We start from the raw sequence: 22,618 nt of genomic DNA on the forward strand, positions 1-22,618 counted from the left end.
TGATCGGGGGACGGGGTGGGTGGTGGCTCAGGGAGATGGGAATATTATCCCACAAGAATGCCATACACTTGTGCTATTTCTATCCACTGTTCAATGTTTTCATGAATAAATGATTCCCAGTTTGTTATATGCCTCTAGTTTACTTCCAGAGTGCAATCAATGGTTGTCTTTGACAGTTTCATCCATCTTCATAGTTACTTTTTCATGGAGAGGATGTGTTGACCCCCTCACTCCATTATGCTGAAGACAAATGTCTCTTTTGATAGAATATCTGGCATGCTGATATACATTTTCTTGATCATATTTTGAGAAACATCGCCTGAAGCCTGGTTGCCATTTTATATGCATAAGTGTATACATATGTAAGCATACACCCACATACATATAACTTTTATAAAATATATTAGATACTAGATATGTAGAACATACATAATATATGCTTTATATATATATATATATATATACACACACACATATATATATATTCAGATCATTCAGTTAACCCATTTTAAATCTAATCTACCTGAAGTGCCAGTGGGAATTTTTTTTTTAAGAGAGTACACATGCACGTGAGAGTAGGGGAGAGGCAGAGGGAGAGGGTGAGAGAGAGAATCTTAAGCAGGCTCCATGCCCAGTACAGAGCCCAATGCAGGGCTCAATCTCACAACCCTGAGATCATGACCTGAGCCAAAATCAAGAGTCAGACACTTAACCAACTGAGCCAGCCAGGACTTTTTTTATTATGTACCTTAGATCCTGCCTCCATTCAAGGTTTTAATGTTGTATGGATGTATGGGCAATGAACTTATAGACATGAAACAATTACAAAAAATACAGTGACAGTTCCAAATTAGGCATTGGGTGCCAGCCCAAGGCTGCATCACTGGGTAGCTCCAGAAAACCTCATTCACATGGTGCTCCACGGAAATTGCACTCTGAGCACCTTTCACATAAGTAATGTGCCATCTCTGTCAGATAGGAGACAGATGTTATTATTTTGATAGTTACTATGGAATTGACTTTTCATTCTGTCTCCTTTAATGTTATAAGGTGGGTGAGTCATTCATTCTCTGTTTCTTCTCTTTCTGCTATAAAGCATAACATCACCAGATACTTCCACAGCATTGTTAAGGTTAACAACTAGGCTCTGGAGTGATAAAATAATAACATTCATGATCTTTGATATATATTTTACATCTTTCTAATTTTTGTGACACAGAGGAGCAAAAATGTACTATTTATGACGCAGTTATCAGAAATGTGTTTTGAACACTCTCTCTTTGTCCAGCTTTAACAAAGCTTCTTTATCTGTAACCTTCTGTCTCCTGAACTCCTCCACATTCTCCTGCATAATCTAATACATGTAGTGCATCGTGCATTTTTTTTTGAAAGGAACAAAAATACCCGGAAGTACTTATGCTTAAATATATCTTGTAATCCCTCTTTCAGAACAGAGCGGCTGGCTAAGGATATTATGAAAGACATAGGAAACTGTGACATTATGGTCCTCTGTGTGCTTAAAGGAGGTTATAAGTTCTGTGCAGATCTTGTAGAACACCTTAAGAACATCAGTCGAAATTCGGATCGATTTGTCTCTATGAAGGTTGATTTCATCAGACTAAAAAGTTACAGGGTAAGTTACTTATTCCATTTTCATTATACAATGTGTAGAGTAAAGAATTTTCTAGAATAAAAGAATAGACAATGTAATGAACATGAAGAATGTAATTTTTTAAATTTGCAAGATACTGCAACATATAGTTCAAATAATATCATTTGTAAGGAGAAAAACCCTCTTTCTGTTTTCACATATATGGAAAGTTGCTTGGGGAATGATTCATGCTAGCTTTTATGGCTGTAAAGCTGAGTGGCTATTTCCTGGTGACTAGCCTCACAAGCGAGTGTGTTAACAATGAGTGTTAAGAGGTCCGGTGAGTGCTGACGTGTTTCCGGTCTGGATGTCATCATTAGCCCTGGAATTCTGCGGGAGGGTGTCCAGCCCAAGAGAGGACAGTATTCGTACTTGAGTGACTGCAGTCATGGTCCAGAAGTGAAGAAGGGAAGTCTGTAGGGAGAGTGAGTTACCCGATAGGGACAATGAGTTACCAAGTGCAAGGAGACAAGATCAGAGAACCTCCAACAGAAGGCCCCTCCACCAGTCTATCCTGGGCTTTCTTGGTCAGCACTGGACAGAGCTGAGGGAGACTATTCTCCAAAGATGTCATCCCTTAAATGTTCCTCCTTCTATGATGTTACCTTCTGTGATGCTTTTTGATTCAATGTATAGTAAATCATTAAAACCAGCCTACTACTGGGGCACCTGAGTGGCTCAGGTGGTTAAGCGACCGACTCTTGATTTTGGCTCAGGCCATGATTTCATAGTTCATGGGATCGAGCCCCACATCGGGCTCTGTGCTGATGGTGTGGAGCCTGCTTGGGATTCTCTCTGTATTTGTCCCTCTCTCCAACTCGTTCTCTCTCTCTCTGTCTCCCTCTCTTTCAAAAATAAATAAATAAACTTAAAAAAAAAAAACCTAGACTACTATTTGATGAAGAGCTGTTGGAGTCAAAACCATGAAACTATTCTCTGATTAAACTAGCTTGACACATTTTAATTCACTCTTCAAATGGGTTTTCTATTTCTGTGTGACAAAATCACCACAAACTTAGTGGCATAAGCCAATATGCATTTATCATCTCAGTTTCTCTAGGGCAGACCCCCCAGGCATGGGTTCTCTGCTCAAGAGTCTTCCCACGTCCAAAATCAAGATGGTAACTGGGCTGGGATCTCAGCTGAGGTTTGCAGATGAGTGACCTTTCCATAATCCCTGGCTCTGGGCAGAATTCAGTCTCTACTTCTCTGCTGACTTGAGGCTGAGGCTGGAGACGCTTTCAGCTCCTGCAGGCTACCCTCGGGCCTTTGCCCATAGTTCCCAGCACAGGAAAACCCTTTCATTTATTGAGGGCCTGGCCCCTCTTTTAAAGGCTGGCATGATTAGGTCTGGTTTACCCAGGATACTCTCCCTTTGATGAACTCAAAGTCAACTAACTAATCACTTAATCGTGGGAATGCATTCCCATGGTTACTAGTCTCACCCACACTCGGTGGAGGAAATTAAGCAGGGCGTGTATACCAGGGAACAGATACGCATGCGCCCTGGGTTCTAACTGCCACTCTGATTCAGTTGCTTCAGCTCTTGAGCAGCTGGCTAATTATTGCTCATTTCTTAAGACACTCTGTATTCACTCTGAGACACTATGATGTCTCAGGCCAGAATAAAGTGGTTTTTGAGGCACCTGGGTGGCTCAGTTGGTTAAGTGTCCAACTTCAGCTCAGGTCATGATCTTGTGGTTCCAGAGTTCAAGCCCCATGTTGGGTTCTGTGCTGACAGCTCAGAGCCTGGAGCCTGCCTTGGATTCTGTGTCTCCCTCTCTGCCTTTCTCTACCCCACTCACATTCTGTCCCTGTCTCTCTCTAAAAAGATAAACATTTTTAAAAAATTTAAAAAAAGAAAACTTTTTGTAGACGTCTTAACTTTAAATTGTTGGTTTCATCTTCTCTTGAAAACCATTTTTTTTAAGTTCCTTTCATCTTAGATGAAGTCACTGTGCTTCCTTATGAGATTTTTTTTCTCATTTACTTGGCTCTGATACTTACTGTTTTTTCTCTGGAAAACAGCTTTTTAAGCTCTTTTAAAAACTTAAAGTCAGATTTGTTGAGGTATAATTTATATGCAGGAGAATTTATCTGTTTGAGTTTACAGTTCTGTAAGTTTTGACAATTGCATACAGTCATGTAAATCACAACAACCAAAACATAGGCAATTTCTCACTGTAAAAAATGCCGTGTCCCTTTGCAACCAACTCTTTCCCCAGAACCTGGAAACCACTGATAGATTTTCTGTCCCTAGAGTTTCGCTCTTTCTAGAATGTCATATAATGTAATCATATACCATGTAGCCTTAGTAAATCGTAGCATATTTCATTTGAGATTCATCCATGTTGTTATGTATACCAGTAGTTTATTTCTTCTTATTATCAATTAAGGTTTCACTATATGGATATATCATAGTTGTAAAATCATTTATCAGGGGCGCCTGGGTGGCTTAGTTGGTTGGGCATCCAACTTTGGCCCAGCTCATGATCTCGCAGTTCATAAGTTCGATCCCCAGGTCGAGCTCTGTGCTGACAGCTCAGAGCCTGGAACCTGCTTCGGATTCTGTGTCTCCCTCTCTCTCTGCTCCTCCCTTGCTCAGGCTATCTCTCTCTGTCTCTCAAAAGTAGACAAATATTAAAAAGAATGTAAAAAAATAAAAATAAAATCACTTATCAGCTGAAGGATATTTGGTTTGTCTCCTTTTTGGGATGATTATGAATAAAGCTGCTATAAATATTCACAAACATTTTTTTGTCTGTACTTTTACCTGCATTTCCATGGAGATTCCTAAGTCATAGAGTAGTATATATATAAGAAATTACCAAACTTTTTTTAGACAGATTGAATAGTTTTGTGTCTCCACCAGCAGTACAGGAGAGTTCTAGTTGCTCCATATTTTCAACAGCACTTGATATTATTTGTTTTCCTTTTATTTTTTCCCTTTATTTTACCCATTGATATACGTGATTATATCTCATTGTGGTTTTAATTTGCATTTGTTTCTTTGGTGAAGTGTTTGTTCGAGTATCTTTTCAAACATTTGGGTAGTTTGCTTTCTTATTATTAAGTTGAGAGTTCTTTATATATTTTGGCCACAAGTCCGTTATTAGATACCTTGTTTCGAGTATATTTTTTCCAGTCAGTGAGTTGTTCCTCATTTTCATAACAATGCTTTTTTTTTTCCCCCAAAGAGCATAATGTAAACATTTTTACAAACTCCAATTTATCAGTTTTTTCTTTTACGGATCATGCCTTTTGTGTATCTAAGTAATCTTTGCCTCATTCAAGGTCACATCAATTTTCTGTTTTCTTTGAAAGTTTCACAGTTTTAGATTTAAATCTAAGTCTATGACCCATGTTTTGTTAATTTATTAATAAGATACTTTTTTTTTTTGGTAAGTGAATATCCAATTGTTTCAGGATTGTCTGATGAGAAGACTGTCCTTTCCCATTGTAGGACCTTTGCTCTTTCACTGAAAATCACTTGAGTGAATAAATATGGGTCTATTCTGGATACCCTAGTTCTGTTCATCTATATGCTTATCCTTCTGTCAATGCCACACTGTTCCGATGACTGTGGCTGAGTAATTAGTCTGGAGATCAGGTACCATGCGCTCTTCCCACTTTGTTATTTTTCATAAGTGCTTTAGCTATTCTACTTCTTCGCCTTTCCGTAGAAATTTTATTTTATTTTTAAATATTTATCTCTTTAGTTTGAGAGAGAGAGAGAGAGAACGTGAGTGGGGGAAGGGCCAGTGACAGATAAAGAGAGTCCCAAGCAGGGCTTGATTCAACCCCACTCATGGTTCTATCCCATGAACTGTGAGATCACGACCTGAGCCAAAATCAAGAGTCAGACGCTTAACCAACTGAGCCACCCAGGTGCCCATCCATATAAATTTTAAAATCATATTGTTGATTTCTACAAAACAACCTGTTAAAATTTTTATTGGGATTGTTTTGAATCTATAGATCCATTTGGGGAAAATTAACATCTTAACAGTTTTTAGTCTTCCCATCCATGAACAGGATATATTTCTCAGTTTTTTAGGTCTTATTTTTAGTATCCATGTTTGTCTAGTTTTCAAGAGTCAGATCTTGGACATCTTTGGTTAGAATTACACCTAAATATTTAAAATGTTTTTGGTCCTATTATATTTGGTAAGTTTTTCTTTGAATTTAAATTTCCATTTGTTTACTGTTAGTGTATAGAAACACTACTCATTCTATATATTGAATATTATGACTTTTCAAAACTCTTATTAGTGCTAATAGTTTTTTATATAGATTCATTTGGATTTTCTATGTTGACATCTTTTTTCTGTAAACAGATGGTTTCGCTGCCTCCTTTCTAATTTGGAGGCTTTTTGTTTTTGTTTCTTTTTATTGCCTTATTGCAGTGGCTAGGACTTCCTGTACAATTCTGAATAGGAATGGTGAAGGAAAACGTTTTTGCCTTGTTTTCAATTGGTATGATATTGACTATTGCATCCCCCACATTTTGATACATTGTTTTCATTTTCATTCAATTCAAACTATTTTCTAATTTCCTTTGTGACTTCCTCTTTCACTCATGAATTCTTTCTTGTTTAATTTCCAAATATTTGGGGATTTTCCGGAGATGATTGTGTATGATTTCCAGTTTAATTCTGTGGCAGCCACTGTACTTTGTATGATTTCAATTCTTTTACATTTGTTGCAGCTTATTTCATGACCCAGAACGTGGTCAAGCTTGCTGAAATTAACAGTGATGTAATCCATGTGAGATTGAACCATATTGCTGTCTCGCATTATCCATTTCTCCGAACATCTTCTCTTTATTTGACCACACATTAAGAGGCACACATCTTAGCACCTATATGCCCTGTTAACTCCTATTTATGTGTTACTAGTTCAGAACATTTGCATTTCTAAAACTCCAGTAGCATTGTGGGCATTCTTGCCACATTTAGAAAGATATTTCCAAATCGATATATTTTTCCTGGTGATAGGGATTTGGGGTTCCTGCCCAGGGTTCTGATGGAGGAAAGCAGTGGTAGAATTTACCTCTTCACCACCTTCATCCATTCTCACACACTGTGTGTTTTAGCTCTCATCCCATGCTTAAATCCTATAGGACCCAAGGACAATTGCCATGTCTCTTCTTACTAAATGTTCTTCATAGCTATCAACAAGGTGATACAGGTCATCCTGTGAGAAATTAACTCACATAAAATGTAAAAGGCTGCCTGCTCATTCGGAGCAAGCTTTTCCCCTAATTAAATAGCCTCAGAAATGGATGGAAAAACCATATTCATGGACTGATGTGTGATCTGAATGGCTTTCTGCATGTAAGCTGTCCCCATCCAGTGATGAATTAATTGCTGTGTCATGTTGAGCTTGAGCTGACCATCCCTTTGCATACTTGAGCTCTTTCAGCATTCCTGAGGGCAGAGATGTGTTTTTAAAAAACCAGAGACTAATAAACACCACCAAATAAGGGGAACAGGACCAGCTCATTTTCTTCTGAGAGTATTTGGTGTTCTCACATACTTCGAAACCTATTCGTAGGGAGCAGACATCGTGAAAACATCTCAGCAGAAACAATGACCATGAAAGTGTTCTTTTTATTCCTTTGGAAATTTCTGGCGGGAAAGCAGGACTCTATAGAGTTCTGAGTGCTGGTCAAAAGCATTGTGTAGTTTTACTTCCTCCTAGCTTCTTGCTCTGTGATTCTTTTTAGATTGCTTCTTTGGGACAGAAGAGCTGAAAGTCCAGTTTGCTCAGAGGCAATGTTTCTCCCTGTTAAAGCCATCAGTGTTCTGAAGTCGCTCGAGGGGCTGTTTTCCCAGGAGGCCCTCATTGCTTGATGCCCTCCATCTTTGCTGAGGGACTTCCTGAGGAGTGGATGTCTCCTAACGTCTCAGATTCTGGGCAATTTGACGTGTCTTTGTTGTTCCATGAGACTTTCCAGAAGGCATGGAATGAATTTGCATCAGTGATAGCTATCTAGCCAAAGATTATTTGGAAATTAGCATTAGGCTCATTCATTGGTGAGCAGGACCAACATTCTTCTGTTCGTCAATGAAATGAGGAGTCCTGGCAACCTCAATTCCTTACCATTTCAGGTTTTCCTTCCTTCCTCCCCTTCTTCATTTTTTCCTTCTGTCCTTCCTTCTGTCTTTCCCCCCAAAGGTCCTTCAGCACCTTCTATATGAATTTATTCTCTCATTTAATTCTGACTGCAGCTCTACTGGATATCTCTCATCTTTTCTTTTATTGATGAAGAAGGGAGGCTCAGAAAGGTTCATTGACTCACCTAATGTCACACAGCCAGTAACTAGTAGAGATGGCATCAGAGCTCAGCCCCATCGGTCTCTCAAGCCTGTGCCCTTTGCAGCATATCAACATTTTCCACAAAATTTTACGAGATTTCCTACAAAATTTTATTGTTTCATGAAATGTGAATATATTTGCTAACATGTATGCAGGAGTTAGTTATATTTTTCTTCAAATATATATGTCAGATACATGCTGAGTACAGATATACAATTATAATCATTACGCAATAATTTGCTTTTAAGGAATGGGGGACTTGCTTGATACAATCTGGAAGTTTCATGAGAGAGAGAAATTACTACATATATGACATCCCATATGCACATAAGTGGTTATACTTTGTAATTTGTCTTATAAGAGCAACAAAATTTGTGAAAGTATTCAGTGTTTATTTAACAAAGAATCAAATATCAATGATTTCTCATAAGAATTTATTCGCCTCCAGGGGCACCTGGGTGGCTCAGTCGGTTAAGCATCTGACTTCAGCTCAGGTCATGATCTCACAATTGACGAGTTTGACCCCTGCTTCGGGCTCTGTGCTGACAGCTCAGAGCCTGGAGCCTGCTTCAGATTCTGTGTCTCCCTCTCTCTCTGCCTTACTCCGCTCTCTCTCTCTCTGTCTCTCTCAAAAATAAATAAACATTTTTTTAAAAAAAGAATTTATTCACCTCGAGGCCTCAGTCTTCAGCAGATCTAATCCAAGGATACACTGCATCTTCCTGAGCATCTATTTGTATTATACCACTACATGACACATTTTAAAAACTTTTTCTTCTTTCTCAAAGTACTATGTTCAAGGAGGTTAACAGACCAAACAGAGAGTTTGGGTGTGACAGTTTTACAGACTAGACAATCTGAAAATTTTCTTGTTATAATCACTTAAAAATGCTAGATGAGGGGTGCCTGGGTGGCTCAGTCAGTTGAGCATACGACCTGGCTCAGGTCATGATCTCACGGTTTGTGAGTTCGAGCCCCGTGTCGGGCTCTGTGCTGACAGCCCAGAGCCTGGAGCCTGCTTCCGATTCTCTGTTCCCCCTACCTGCTCTGCATATCTCCCGCTGGTGCTCTGTCTCTCTCCCCACTCTCAATAATAAATAAAATTTAAAAAAGAAATTTAAAAATGCTAGATGAAATATAATAATAATTTTTTTAAAAAGATTTTCAATGCTTCCTGTAGCTCACAAGAAAATCTAGGGCATCCAAGAGGCAGAAATGCCAAGTCTAAGAATCAACCCAGAGATGAACTGGGGGCTGGGGTTGTGGAGGAGGAGTTATCTCAGCCACTGATGTAGAGACAGATGATAAAGCCTTGGACCAACATAAAGTGGGAAGTTGAATGAAGTCCTTCAGCAAAGCCACTGCCCTCAAAGGTGCATGTCCTTGGTGAAAAAAATCCATCCCTTTTATTAAAAAATTGTTTTTTAAACATATATTTATTTTTGAGAAACAGAGACAGAGCATGAGTGAGGAGGGGTAGAGAGAAAGGGAGACACAGAATCTGAAGCAGGCTCCAGGCTCTGAGCCGTCAGTACAGAGCCTGACATGGGGTTTGAACCCACAAACCATGAGGTCACAACCTGAGCCGAAGTCAGACGCTTATCTGACTAAGCCACCCAGGCGCCCCAGAACCCACACTTTAATAATGGGAGATTGGAAGAAACTAGCTTGTCTTTCTTGGCCCAGGCAGGAATGGTAAAGTAAGATGTCCTGTGGGAATTTGTCAATTCAGGTCTGTACCACATGTGAGTTAAAGGTTTTCATTTACTTTACCTGCATTATCCAGGAAACCCCAGCCAGAGAATTTAATATTAAAATTGGTCTCAGACCACAATGCCCTCGAGGTTCCTGGTAGAAGCAAGCTGAAAACCGCTATGGAGGGAGTGCTCAACCTAGGGGGGTTTCCGAACCTGCCCAAACCCAAAGCACAAAGGATAATAATCTATTATGGGCAAGGTCAACTGGTAAAAATAAATAGCAGAAATAGGTACACAAACTATCTGAAAGAGAAACAGAATAATTATACTTACTATGACTAAAGATGTAAATGAGGGGCGCCTGGGTGGCTTAGTTGGTTAAGCGTCAGACATCAGCTCAGGCCACGATCTCACAGTTTGTAGGTTCGGGCCCCGTGTCGGGCTCTGTGCTGGCGGCTCTGAGCCTGGAGCCTGCTTTGGATTCTGTGTCTCCCTTCTCTCTGCCCCTTCCCCACTCATGCTCTGTCTCAGGGAAAAAAAAAAAAAGGCATAAATGAAAGGATTTAAAGAAAAGTTAAGACAGCATGAGAAAGAAAAAAGAAATGAAGACTTTTAGAAAGGAAGTAATAGAATGTCTAGCAGCAAAAGAGATTGTAAGTGAATGATAAGATAGTAACTCGGATGACAGGGTAATGTTTTTATGGGTGTGAATTCTGAATTGGAAGATGGATATGAAAAAAATAACCCAGAGGGTAACATGGATAGAGATGGAATATAAAGAGAAGTTAGGAGACGTGAAAGAGTCAGTGAAAAGGCCCAAAATATGTCACATAGGAATTGCAGAAGGAAAGACTATTCCTTAGAGAGAATTGAGTGGAGGGAATTTTTTGATAAGATAATGCCTAATCATATTCTAGAGCTGGTGAAGGAACGTGACTGTTCAGATGTAGGAGGCACCGGGAGACCCCACAGGGCACGTCATAGCAAAACTGAAAAACAAAACACAGGAGACAAAGAATAGATTGTAAAAGCAACTGAGGAGCAAAGAGAAACTCACTAAAGGAATCACCATTATCGGATCAACAGACTTCTCGAAGGCAACAGCAGAAATCCTAAAGTCTGGAGTAGTATCGTCTGAGAGAAGAGAACTGTCAACTGTGAATTTCATTCCCAGCTAATCTTTAATTCAAGTGTGAGTGCTGGCCAGAGACATCAGCAGCCATATGCTGGAAGCTTCCCGGCAACAGATGCTGGCCAAAAGCCCTTGCTAAAGGATATATTTTAGTAAGAAGGAAACTGAACTCCAAAGAATAATTGTCAGGTGAAGAAACTGACAAGGATGTAGGTAAATCAAAAAAGTTTTGATTGGTTAAAATAATAATTGATGAAATAAAAATACTGATGATGGCACATTTTGGTGGCAAAGCAAACAAGGTGGAATTCAAATGCCAGTACACACTCAGTTGTAAATCACCGGTGAAAACATTCTAATATGCAGTGTTTCTGAGAAGCATGGAAACGTTGATGACTTGCAAACTGTTAAGTTAGCCATACCTATTTAAAATTTAAGGAGAACCATTGAAAGAATAAGAATATTATGTATAACTTCGCAGAAAGTGGAGAGGATGGAAAGGAATAAGAAAACTCAAAACTTGACTGATATGATCGTAGACAGAAAATGAGAAACAGTTAAGTAACATCACACCCATTTCTCAGATGAGGAAACTGAGGCCTGAGATATTAAGTAACATGTCCAAGGTCAGACAGCTTGTTCGTGGGGGGGTCTACTATTCAAACTCATGTTTAATTCCAAAGCCCAAGATTGTGACCACTGCAACATACTGTTTCTCTAGAGATGTGTTGAGATGTAGGAGGCTAACTTTCACCAAAAGGAATCAACTTTATTTTTTTCCGAGGTTTATTTTAATACCTACCTAACAAGGTTAAGTCAGCTCCTGTAATTGTTGGGGAAAAAATGGCAGTGTCTATAAATAGACAATTAACTGCACAGGTTTTGAAATAGTTTATACGTGATATTAATGAACCATGAAGAAGCACCCTCCAAGAAAATGAATAATAAATGTGACTCTTGGTTTTCCTATAAATTATGGGAAACTGTGCTTTTCTTTTCATCTTTCCCCCTTACACTATGGAGACTTTCCGAAAGATATGAACATTCGCTATACCTGCTTGCTCTCTGGATGCACTTAAAGCTCTTAGGAAGCCAAATCCAGCAGAATCACAAAAGCCTTGAGCACCAAGCTCCCTACCAATTCCTGAGGGTGCAAAAATGTGAATCACAGAGAGACAGGCATCCTTCAGCTGCCCTTTTATTTTGACAGAGAGAGAGAGAGCACCTGTGCAAGAACAGGTGGGGGAGGGGCAGAGAGAGAGAGGGAGACAGAGCATCCTAAGCTGGCTCTGCCCTGACAGCAGAGAACCCAATGTGGGGCTCGAACTCACGAACCATGAGATCATGACGCGAGCCGAAGTCGAACATTTAACCAACTGAGCCACCCAGGCTCTCCTCAGCTGCCTCTCGAGCCACCCAATTTAGTGTGTGGGAAAAGCTCTGCCAGGGTCAGAGTTGGAGAACGTTTGGAATATCTATAAGGGACTTGGAAGTAGAGAAACATAAGAGGATTTGAAAAAAGTCGGAGGGGAGTATCGGTGAGTGCCAGCGAACGACTTTTCAGCCAGCTTTTTTGCATGTGGATGTATTATTTGCCAAGCATTTTTTCTTCATTGCCTCCAAAATGTTGCCCTGATTTAAAGGTTCATTAATTTATATGCAACCCAGTGTGAGGGTAAAATGTAATACTTTGATTTCTTTGTTTTCCAACAACTTGGTTAGCTAAACTGTGAGTAAAGTAAAATCTTCATCAAACTTCAAGGTTTTTTTTAAACGGACAAGAACTTTATTTTAGGCGGGCTGGAGTTTCCTGTGATCCTTCCCCCATGCTGTTTGAACATGCACTGCTTTGTATTAATTCATAATTCCTGCGTGTTGGCAGCACCAAGAGGAAGCTTTTTGGAGATAAAAAACAATCCCGAGATTTGCCATGCAGGGCATGTGGGTCCCTGGGGAAGCTGGCACCTTTATTAAAGAGGCTCGTTCGAGCTAACAGTTGGCCATAAACCTGTTCCCATGAGGGAAGAGAAAAATTGAGTGTCGTCTCTCTCATTCCCAGAGTTCAGAACAAAGAGTTTAGGTCAGTCCTTTATGAGCCGTGTTAGTGAGGAGCAGAGGCTACATCCAGCATCCTTAGTGTGAGCGAGAAGTTTTTACTTTGCCCTACAACTGACTTTTCACTGAACTTTTCTTACATAGTAAGAAGGCTTTGAGTTGAATGTTCCTTTTCTTTTGGAGACAGGAACTCCACCTTGAGCTTGGGGTGAGGAAAAAAGACTCCAGTTCACTTCTTTGGAGATGAACAGGTAGAGAAGAGAGGTCCCTAGTTCTCTGAGAGGTACTGGATGGGTCCAAGCCAAGTGTGTATATGTGGGTAGAATATACCTACATATATTTTCAAGAAAGAAAAGGGGGAAAACAAAAGGAATAAGAGAGGTGAAGAAAATAAAGGGATAGAGAAGGAAAGGTGAGAGACAAAAGAAATTGCAATCCTTAACCATATTTCATTAAATCGAAGACATCATAGACTGACAAGAACACCACTAATTCATGTACCACTAAGAAAGAAAAAAATGCTATAAATTAAGCCATGACATGAATTGTGCGATGATCCTGAGTTCGGATATATTAAAATGTGAAAAACAATGTTCAACTTGGACTTGACGAATTCGTAGTTCCCCCCCGTTTTTTGCAATATCATTTGCAAGGGTTTGAATAGCTGAAATGTAGCAGAAAGCATGCTTATTCTTGTCTCTTAGGTCTTGTGGCATTCTAGTACCATTTCGCAGATGGGGAGATATGCCTCTGAAGCTGCAGATTTTTTCCACCTTAGTATCTAAAATATGTTTAATATCCTCGAAACATTTTTGCAGACTTCAAAGGGAGAATTATTTACCAAAGAATAAACCAGGGAGAGGCCTGGGTGGCTTGAATCAATCCACCAAAATCCTTAAAATTAATCAAAAGCATTTATGAAAACCACAACATAATTTCTATGTGACCTCTGGATAGAGACGCTGGAACATCTGTCATGTTCATACATTTGCTGAGACAGAGTGTTGACATTACCTGTTTTGTCATTGATCTTTGCTTCTTAAGATGTATTTACTACTGGCTTTTAACATGCATGGAGGAAGAAACTTGGCGTGAAGCAAATATCTAGTCTGACCTTAAAAGAGATAATTTAGCTCTGCTCTAGGCAAGTTTACTTTGAGATTTCTAATTCTGTCAAGTAAAGGATATAAAAAAAAAAAACCCACAAAACCAAAGCCTATTGTGTAATAAGGTTAATTAATGGTAGGTTTAGAGCAACATTTTTAGTTATCATTCCTTATGGTCTTCATTTTGTAAATGACTCTGCGTTTTATTGGTATACATTCTTTATGTTCAAATTTAGTGTTCTGTAGAGATGCTTAGGGTTTGTCTGTCCTTATGAAAAGCAAACATTGACAGGGCAAATAGGAGAATAATGCAGAAGGAATTATGAAATTATAGATACATCCAAGTTTTCTGAGACTACTCCTGGACAGAGCTGCGCTTAACTCAGTAACTGCCACAGCCTGGGGCTGAATCCAGGCTAAGAAACAAGAACCTGCAGGGGTGCCTGGGGGCCCTCGTTAGTTGAGCATCTGACTCTTGGTTTTGGCTCAGGTCATGATCTCACGGTTCAAGGGTTCGAACTCCGGATCGGGCTCTGCGCTGATGGTGTGGAGCCGATTAGGGATTCTCTCTCTCCTCTCTCTCTGCCCTTCCCCCCCTCATGTGCACTCTCTTTCTCTCAAAATAAATAAATAAGCTTAAAAAAAAAAACAACAGCCTGGGTGGGGTGTGCTGAGGAAGGGACTGTGCTGCCCGTGCAAGTTGAAATCCAGTGCAGTAAGTTTAACAGGTAGTTGGAAAATGCAGTGAAGGACCACAGACTTTTGAGCTCCAAACTCTAGCCTGATGGCGTCAGCCGGCTTGTATGCTTCTGTCAGTTCTCCTATTCACAAAACCTGGTATTCACTGAGTACTTACAAACTATGGCCAACTGTTGTTCTAAGTACGGTAATATGTATTAACTATTAAACCCTCACAAGACCCCTAGGAAGTTGGTGCTACAAATATAATACCCCCTTTTCACAGGTGAGGACACTGATGCCAGATAGGTCAGTTGGATAAGCTCTGTCCAACCCCTAAATTAGGGCTATTAGACACGACACCGTGGCTGCCTTTGGGAGGTGTGGGTGAAGAAAAACACCCCAATGTCTACGAGGGGGATAGGCAGGGGAAGGGAGCTCCCCAGTTCATTAGGAGTGCTGGGCGAGTTTCCAGAAAGGGGCTTGGGCACAGAAAACAGGACGAGGCGTAAATCCAGAACACACCGTGGGTACTGGATCTTGAGAACAAGGCAGAACGCCAAAGCCGGAAGGAGAGGCATAATACTGAGTCACGGGATGTTAGGCTCTGGTTGCCTTCCCTGTAGTTCCAGGATTCCAGTCCCATCTAAGGTTGGGTTTGTTCCTAGAGATTCACTTTAGTAGCTGAAGTGGGTGGGGGGGTCGAGTGACTTAGTTAATAGGAGAGGAGGCTGCCGAACCTGGGGAGTAGGCAAGGCCTGGCCCAGCAAATGGCGTGTGATCTAGAACTGACTGCATCCGGTGCCTCGGGATTCGCGTTGTACCTAAATGCCCCTGCCTTTGCCCCATTTACTTTTCCTGTGCATTTGGGACCCATGGAATTTAAGCATCTCCATATACACAGGGAGTCTGCTATTAATCATTTTAGTTCATTTGTACCTGACCTTTCCCCAGAAAGATGCAATGTGGTGTTTTATTAATTATGTCCAGAGACCGTCTAATTTTCAGCACAAAAATAATTGCAGGCAGCAAAAACCCTTGCCCTGATATTATGAAGTTGGGCTATTTTTATCCACATTTTGTAACTGATGTACAATATAAAACCTAGCACTGAGGCCATAAAAGTGTTTGTGAAATTACATATTTCATACATATCTTATAAAACACGTGGACTTTATACGCTAGTGAGATACCAAGAAATAAATTTGGATTTGGGGAGAAAAAAAATAGATAAATAAAATGACCTGGGAAAATATTTATGAGAAAATAATCTCTTTAAATATCTTTTATAATGGTCTTGTCCACTTTGAATTTGGTGTTTTTGTTCTCACTGTAGATTATAGTATAGGTTACTTCATGGCATCAGTGTGCCATTACTAAATGCAATATTATTGTTACCAGTTGAGGGAACTTCAACATGTATACGAAAATGCTTGAGACTTGCACCTTTCAAGGCCAGGACTTATTTAACTTTTTCATTATTAACTTGGAGACACTCATTTGGCATTCATTTTGAAAAGATTTCTCTTTTGTGCGCCTGACATTTTTTTCTCCTCGAGAACAGAAATGGAATCCAAGCAGACACTGACAAATTAGGGAATAATCCACAAAAACAGGATGACTCTCAGTGAGTAAAAGGGCACGACAATACGTCAAGGGCCCCGAAGCTCACGCCACAGAGAGGAATGACGAGGCAGAAGTGCCTCAGGAAGAGACTCGGCAGTCATGGTGGGCCAAGAGGTGGTGATGAGTCAGCGCGGCCTGTACTAAAAATGCCAATCTGCTACAGCAGTGGGAAGTATTGGCAGTCGTGTGACCTGTGAAAGCCCGGAATTCCTCCTTCCTCTCTCACGAGCTCTTGCTGAAGCCCTGGCTGGGGCTTTGGTGCCCTGCTAACCTCTTGTCTATTTTGTTGTAGAGCCTCTTCTAATCAGCAAAGGCAGCTGGAAGGGAAGCGCACAGAAGCTGCCCCAGCTAGAATTCTAGTAAGGGTCCACTTCTGAAGCCCCCCTTGGCCTGTGCTTGAGAGATCTAAGAAGTGAAAGTGTACAGTGGTACCCTTCTTCCGCCTATTAAGAAAGTGTCTTCAGGGGCGCCTCGGTGGCGCAGTCGGTTAAGCGTCTGACTTCAGCTCAGGTCATGATCTCACGGTTCATGGGTTCGATCCCTGCGTCGGGCTCTGTGCTGACAGCTAGCTCAGAGCCTGGAGCCTGTTTCGGATTCTGTGTCTCCCTCTCTCTCTGACCCTCCCCTGCTCAGGCTGTCTCTCGCTCTCTCTCTCTCTCTCTCTCTCAGAAATAAATAAAAACATTAAAAAAAAGAAAGAAAGAGAGAAAATGTCTTCAGATGAAAATAGGGTTTTCCCTTCTTCCACTGCTTTCTTAGTCCAGCTCATAGGAAGATATCAGTTATGCCCATATTGTTCAGTTCTCTAAATCACTTTTCCCTCTTGCCAAATTACAGGCAGGGAAATACTTAACTATGAAAGAAACATATCCTAGTTTTATTTTAGTATTTAAAGCAAAAGCCACTCCTTTTTAATGCAGATCAGTTGGGACCAGTGAAAAAGCTAACTTCCGATGTTTTCGGGGAGTGTTTTTGTAAGAATTAGAATTATTAGTAATTTTAGATGATAAATGAGTATATTTTAAAAAAGATTTTTTTAATGTGTATTTAGTTTTGAGAGAGAGACGGAGTACGAGGGGCAGAGAGAGGGGGAGACACAGAATCCGAAGCAGGCTCCAGGCTCTGAGCTGTTAGCACAGAGTCTGACACGGGGCTCAAACTCCCAAACTGCAAGATCATGACCTGAGCTGCCGTCAGATGCTTAACTGACTGAGCCACCTGGGCACCCCAATGAATGAGTATATTTTAACCTGAAGCTCATCATGTAGCTTAGTTTGTTGTTTTCATTGGATAAATCTAAACATATTTCAAATGGATGGTTTTATGCAGATTTTTCTAAGGGTGGTTTTTCTGTCAGCAGCCTTGTTAGGCTTATCTCTACATATAGAACACATATACTAGATTAATTACCCCCAAAATTATCTGTACAAATTCTTAGATTAAGATCGCTTTCTACTCCAATAGTATTATGCATGGGGTTTTTAAAAGTTAAGATAGATTTATCCAAACTAATAATAGTAATGTTGAGTAATGGACTACTCTATGAAAGTGCTATTTTAAGTGCTTTACAAATAAAAACATTAATGCCAACCATGACCCAATAAGTTAGGTAGTTCTTTTTATCACCATTTTACATACGAAGAAGGTGAGTGACAGAGAGTTTAAGGAACCATCTTAAAGTCACAGCGCTGGTTGAAAATGGGGCTGATGTGCAAAACCAGGCAGCCTGACTCAACAGCATAAAAGCCTGGCAATATCTTCACACTCTCTTCCAGAAGAACCTCATGACGACAGTTCCCTTTAGCAAGGAACTCATTTCTTGTGGCTTTCCTTTCTTCTTTGGCAAAATGACAAGGTCCACTTTCAAGATTGATAGGGTCTTGGCATATTTGAATTGCTATCATCTTTAAATCTTTGAATATCTGTATAAAAATGACGGATTGACCCTACACATTTGAGTTGCATTCTCCACTAAAATGACATTAGTATATAAATTTATACACACACACACACCCATAAATGAAACCTTGATTGACAAACTGAACAGGAGGGACAATGAGAGTGCCAGAGATAATGGCCCTAATGTCATGGAGGGACATAGGACCCCAGTACCTGCACAGAGGACTCCAGAGAGCAGCAAAGAGCAAGTTTAGCAGGGCCTTGAGAGACTGAGTCAGACAGACCAGATAGTGCTGATGTATGCACAGACCATTTGCACTTCCTCGCCCTCCCTACCTTACCTCCCTTGTTTGAAGTCAGCTGCTCTCCTCCCCTCCCAACCCATCCTTAGCTCCCTCCCCCGTTGTTGCAGGAAAGTAAAGTTTAATTTTGCGAGAAGAATTGAACTAAAGAGGGGCCAAAATTGTGGACATCAAGTAAAACAGAAGCCTGGGGGATTTAAGCTAATATTTCCATATGAGATCCGGGGAACATCAGCCCCCTTCCTTGGCAACCAGGCACATTACCACTCCCCACCCCATCCACGAGGCACTAAGGTTGGAGATGAATGCTCTTCTTTAAAGAAATTGGATGGTCCTAGAGAAAAGACCTCCACCCATTGCATTTGGGAGTCCCCTTTCCGCCAAAAAAGGACATCTCTCCCCAAAGGATTCCTCAAGTGAATCCATCTATCATCACTCTCTACCCCTTGATGGACACATAACTCTTTCCAATCAGTTTGTTTTGTGTCTCTCTTTTAAATATGAAAAGACAAACAAGAAGAACTGTCCCTAACATGGGTGGGAAAGACCACACAAAAATAAAACAAAATTAAAGAAAACCTGTAAAGGGAACTTTGAGAAAATAGAGATAAAGCAGGGAACAGAAAAACACTTCAAAATATTATGTTTAACATTCCTTTGGAGACAAAGTAAGATATAGTATCTCTAAAGCAAGAACAAGACCCTGTAGCAGAATAAGAGAAGATGTACAAGAGAGAAGTAAAATTTCTTAGAAGGCAAAGATATGTGCACTGCCGCAGACACTACAACGAAGGTCCTTACTCCTGATGCCACAATTTTTCTGTCTTCCTGGATAGAGACTGTTCATGCTAACACGCTTTCTCAGCCTCTCTTTCACTTAAAAAATGGGCATTGGACACAATAAGGAAAGCCTGCTGCAAGTCTTTCCAGAGGGAATAGTTTGTTTCCCTAATGAGAAAATCTCTCTTTTTAGTAAGATTTACTTTGTCATAAAGATGGTGGCAGTCTTCTTGGGCCCACGAGAAGACAAGTGTTAGGACCCAGCTAATGACTGAGGATGGCAGAGAGGAAAGAGATAGCGCCTGGGTCCTCAGTGATGCTCCTGAGTCCAGGAACTCACTCTGATCTATAGGGCGATAAGAAAACCTGAATATATGGCAACTGGGCCATAAGGGGAGATCTAAAGTTTAGGTGGAGAACACAGTCTAGTCAGGAAATTAGAGATGACGTTATTGAGGGTTCTGTGAACACAAAATTGCTGTTGCCCAGTCATTCAACAAGTAGTGATACTATGAGTCAGGCCCTGTTCTAGGCACCAGGAATACAGGAAAAGATAAAACAAATTCTTTGCCATTCTGGAGCTTGCATTGTAGGTAAAATGGGCAGGAAATAAAAAGAGAAAGAAAACAAGAAAATATGAAAGGTGTCAAATAGTGAGATATACTATAGAGAAAAATAAAGCTGGGGCAGAGAGAGAGGGCTGGCTGAAGGGGGTGCAAGAGGAGTGGTCCAAGAAGGTGGTCTGTAACAAGGGGATCATTTGAAACAATGGCTCGGAGGAAACAAGGGAGCAAGCAGTGTGGACAGGAGAAGTAAATCCCAGCAGAGGAAACAGCAAGTGTGACAGCCTTTATGTGAGATTATGCTTGTTTGACACATTTGAAGAAAAGCAAAGTGGGGCAGAGAAGAGTAAGTGAGGGGGGATTAATAAGAGATGAAATCAGAAGTAATGAGAGGTAAAATCAAATGGTATCTGGCAGGCTATTGTAGGGCTGTTGCCTTTTGCTCTCAATATGTGGGAAGTCTTTGCTGGGTTTTGAGCAGAGTGACATGATCTTCCTCATATTTTCAAGAATAATTCTGTCTGTTGTGTCGAGAATAGAATGAAGGGGGTAAAGTTTGAAGCAGGGAGATGTTTGGAGGGCCCCTGACGTAATCACAGTGAGAAATAATCAGAGCTTGAACCAGGATGGTTACAGAGGAGGTGGTGAGAGGTATTTAGATTCTGTATTTATCTTATAGTCAAGCCAAAACCGTCAACCAGATTTGCTGATGGATTTGACATTGCTTTTTAAGAATAGCTCCAAGGTTTGGGATCTGAGCAACAGTATAAACTGAGTTGCCATTTACTAAAATGAGAAAGGATGTGAAAAGAGGAGATTTGGAAGGGGAAACCAGGACTTTGGTTTTGAACTGTTTTCCCCCCCTTAAACATCCAAGATGAGCAGGCCAGGGCTATACCAGTCTGGAGTTTAGGGAGGAGGCTGAGGATGAAGACATTCATTTGAAAGTGGCCAATATATAGAAGAGATGTCAAGCCATTATAAAGGATGAGGTCGCCCAGGGAGTCGGGATAGATAAGGAAGAGATCTAAGGACTGAACCCTGGGTCTTTAGAAATGAGGACAAGAAGAAACTAGCAAAGGAGTCTGAGGAAGAGCAGCTGGGGAATCATGTCGTGAAAGTAAGTGAAGGGAAAGCTGATCAACTGTCAAATATAGCTGATAGATCAAGTAAGAAGACTGAAAACTGACCACCAAATTTAGCAAGATGGAGCTCATTAGTGGCCTTGACAACATCTCACGTGTCTTTGGGAACAAAGAGAGAAGGACAAGTTCGGCAAATGATGATCTGTCAGCAATAGCAGCTAATCTAGACAACCAGTTATAGGACGTGGAGTGTGGCATTCAAATTAACTCCCTGCCGAGGATGTGTATGGAATTCTGACATTGCTTATGGGAATATGGAAACCAAATGTGGGGAAAGGTCTTTAAAAGGGAAATAAGAGGCTCTGGTTTTATCATTTAACTTGTTCTCTTTGCAACTCTAATTTATTTGGAATCATTGTAAAGGAAGCAAATGATCCATTCCCCTGTCCAAATGTCAGAGGTCTTTGGAAAGGAATATGGAAGCTATATGCACAAACTTTCAAATAAAGATGTAACTGGTACAGATTCCAATATCATACACTAATTTGTGATACCAAGTTACTGAGTCTTTCTGAATCTTAGTGTTCTCCTCTGTAAAATAAGGCTAATCACGTCTATCTCCTGAGAAGATTTTATGAGCAATAAATTAGATACCATATAGAAGACTCCTCAGATAGAATCATGCAAACAGATAATTAATAAATGGCAACTATGACAATAATGACGATGACGATGATGATTTTTATTACATCCTGGGTAGGCCTGAGACAAGAGATCACTTGCTTTGAATGTGGAAAAGATGAAGCATTTGTTGACATGAAGCTAGTTGGAAAATGGGTTGGCCATGCCTACAGTTTTCACAAAATTCTTTGAAAGGCATTTATTATGGCCTAGACCTTGAAAGAAGCAGAGCAGGGCTTAAGGCCATATTTTCTTGATGGATTCCAAAATAAATTTCACTGACTTCTCTTAAATCCACTCTTTAAACTAGATCATAACATGTGTAAGGTTAAGATAACCCCACACCCCTGGGATGTTGAGGGCAGAAAAGAGAACACCTACTCTCCAAGAATGTTGCCACGCCAGGAAGTACATCTTTGTGAAGCACTAAATGGTCCCGAGCTTACCTTCATCCTATGTTTTTCTTCTCGTTCTTATGTATTTTCACTTCAAAACACTATGTCCACATGGGTTTTGGTTTTATTCTCACTGGCTCACAAAATAGAACGCAGATAGCAAATGCCTAAGAAATAATTTAGTGCGAGTACATTATGGCTTTCTTTATTGTTGTAGTAACTCAAACCAAATTGGAATATTTCTAGTAGAAATAGTCACATTCCTCACACTTGAATAAAATATTTGGAAGTTTAGCAAATGGGTTCTATGTCCTAAAGCAATGTTTACTTGTAGCTATTATTAACTTCATTTTCTTATTTAAATATGTAATTTTGAGTCCTGGTTCTATGATTTCTTTTTTCTAGCTGACTTGACTGTGAAACTTTATGGCATTGAAACGCTTCAGCCAAGAGATTCATAAGGCAGTGTTAGTTTTGGATTTTGTTTTTGTATTACAGTCCATGGGCATTCGATGTATCAACATAAAAAAATTCAAACAAAATGGGCATTCCCCGAAGTCAAGTGCAAACAGTGCTCAACATCAGATTTTTTTGACTTTCCGATGTGGCGAAAGCAATATGTATTCAGAATAAACTGTACTTTGAAC

General features: G+C 40.3%; 1 protein-coding gene across 1 annotated transcript in view; it reads left to right on the top strand.

Annotated features, from left to right (window-relative positions):
• The window catches only part of PRTFDC1 (phosphoribosyl transferase domain containing 1), a 98,273-nt gene that overhangs the window by 13,646 nt on the left and 62,009 nt on the right, over positions 1-22,618 (top strand). Inside the window, exon 3 of the mRNA XM_077772472.1 lies at positions 1,450-1,633. Within this exon, the coding sequence (XP_077628598.1) occupies positions 1,450-1,633 (184 nt within the window). The remainder of the gene's footprint in view (positions 1-1,449; positions 1,634-22,618) is intronic.

Source organism: Crocuta crocuta, unplaced genomic scaffold (assembly GCF_008692635.1).
Source record: "Crocuta crocuta isolate KB4526 unplaced genomic scaffold, BGI_CrCroc_1.0 scaffold96, whole genome shotgun sequence".
NCBI classification, from domain to species: Eukaryota; Metazoa; Chordata; class Mammalia; order Carnivora; family Hyaenidae; genus Crocuta; species Crocuta crocuta.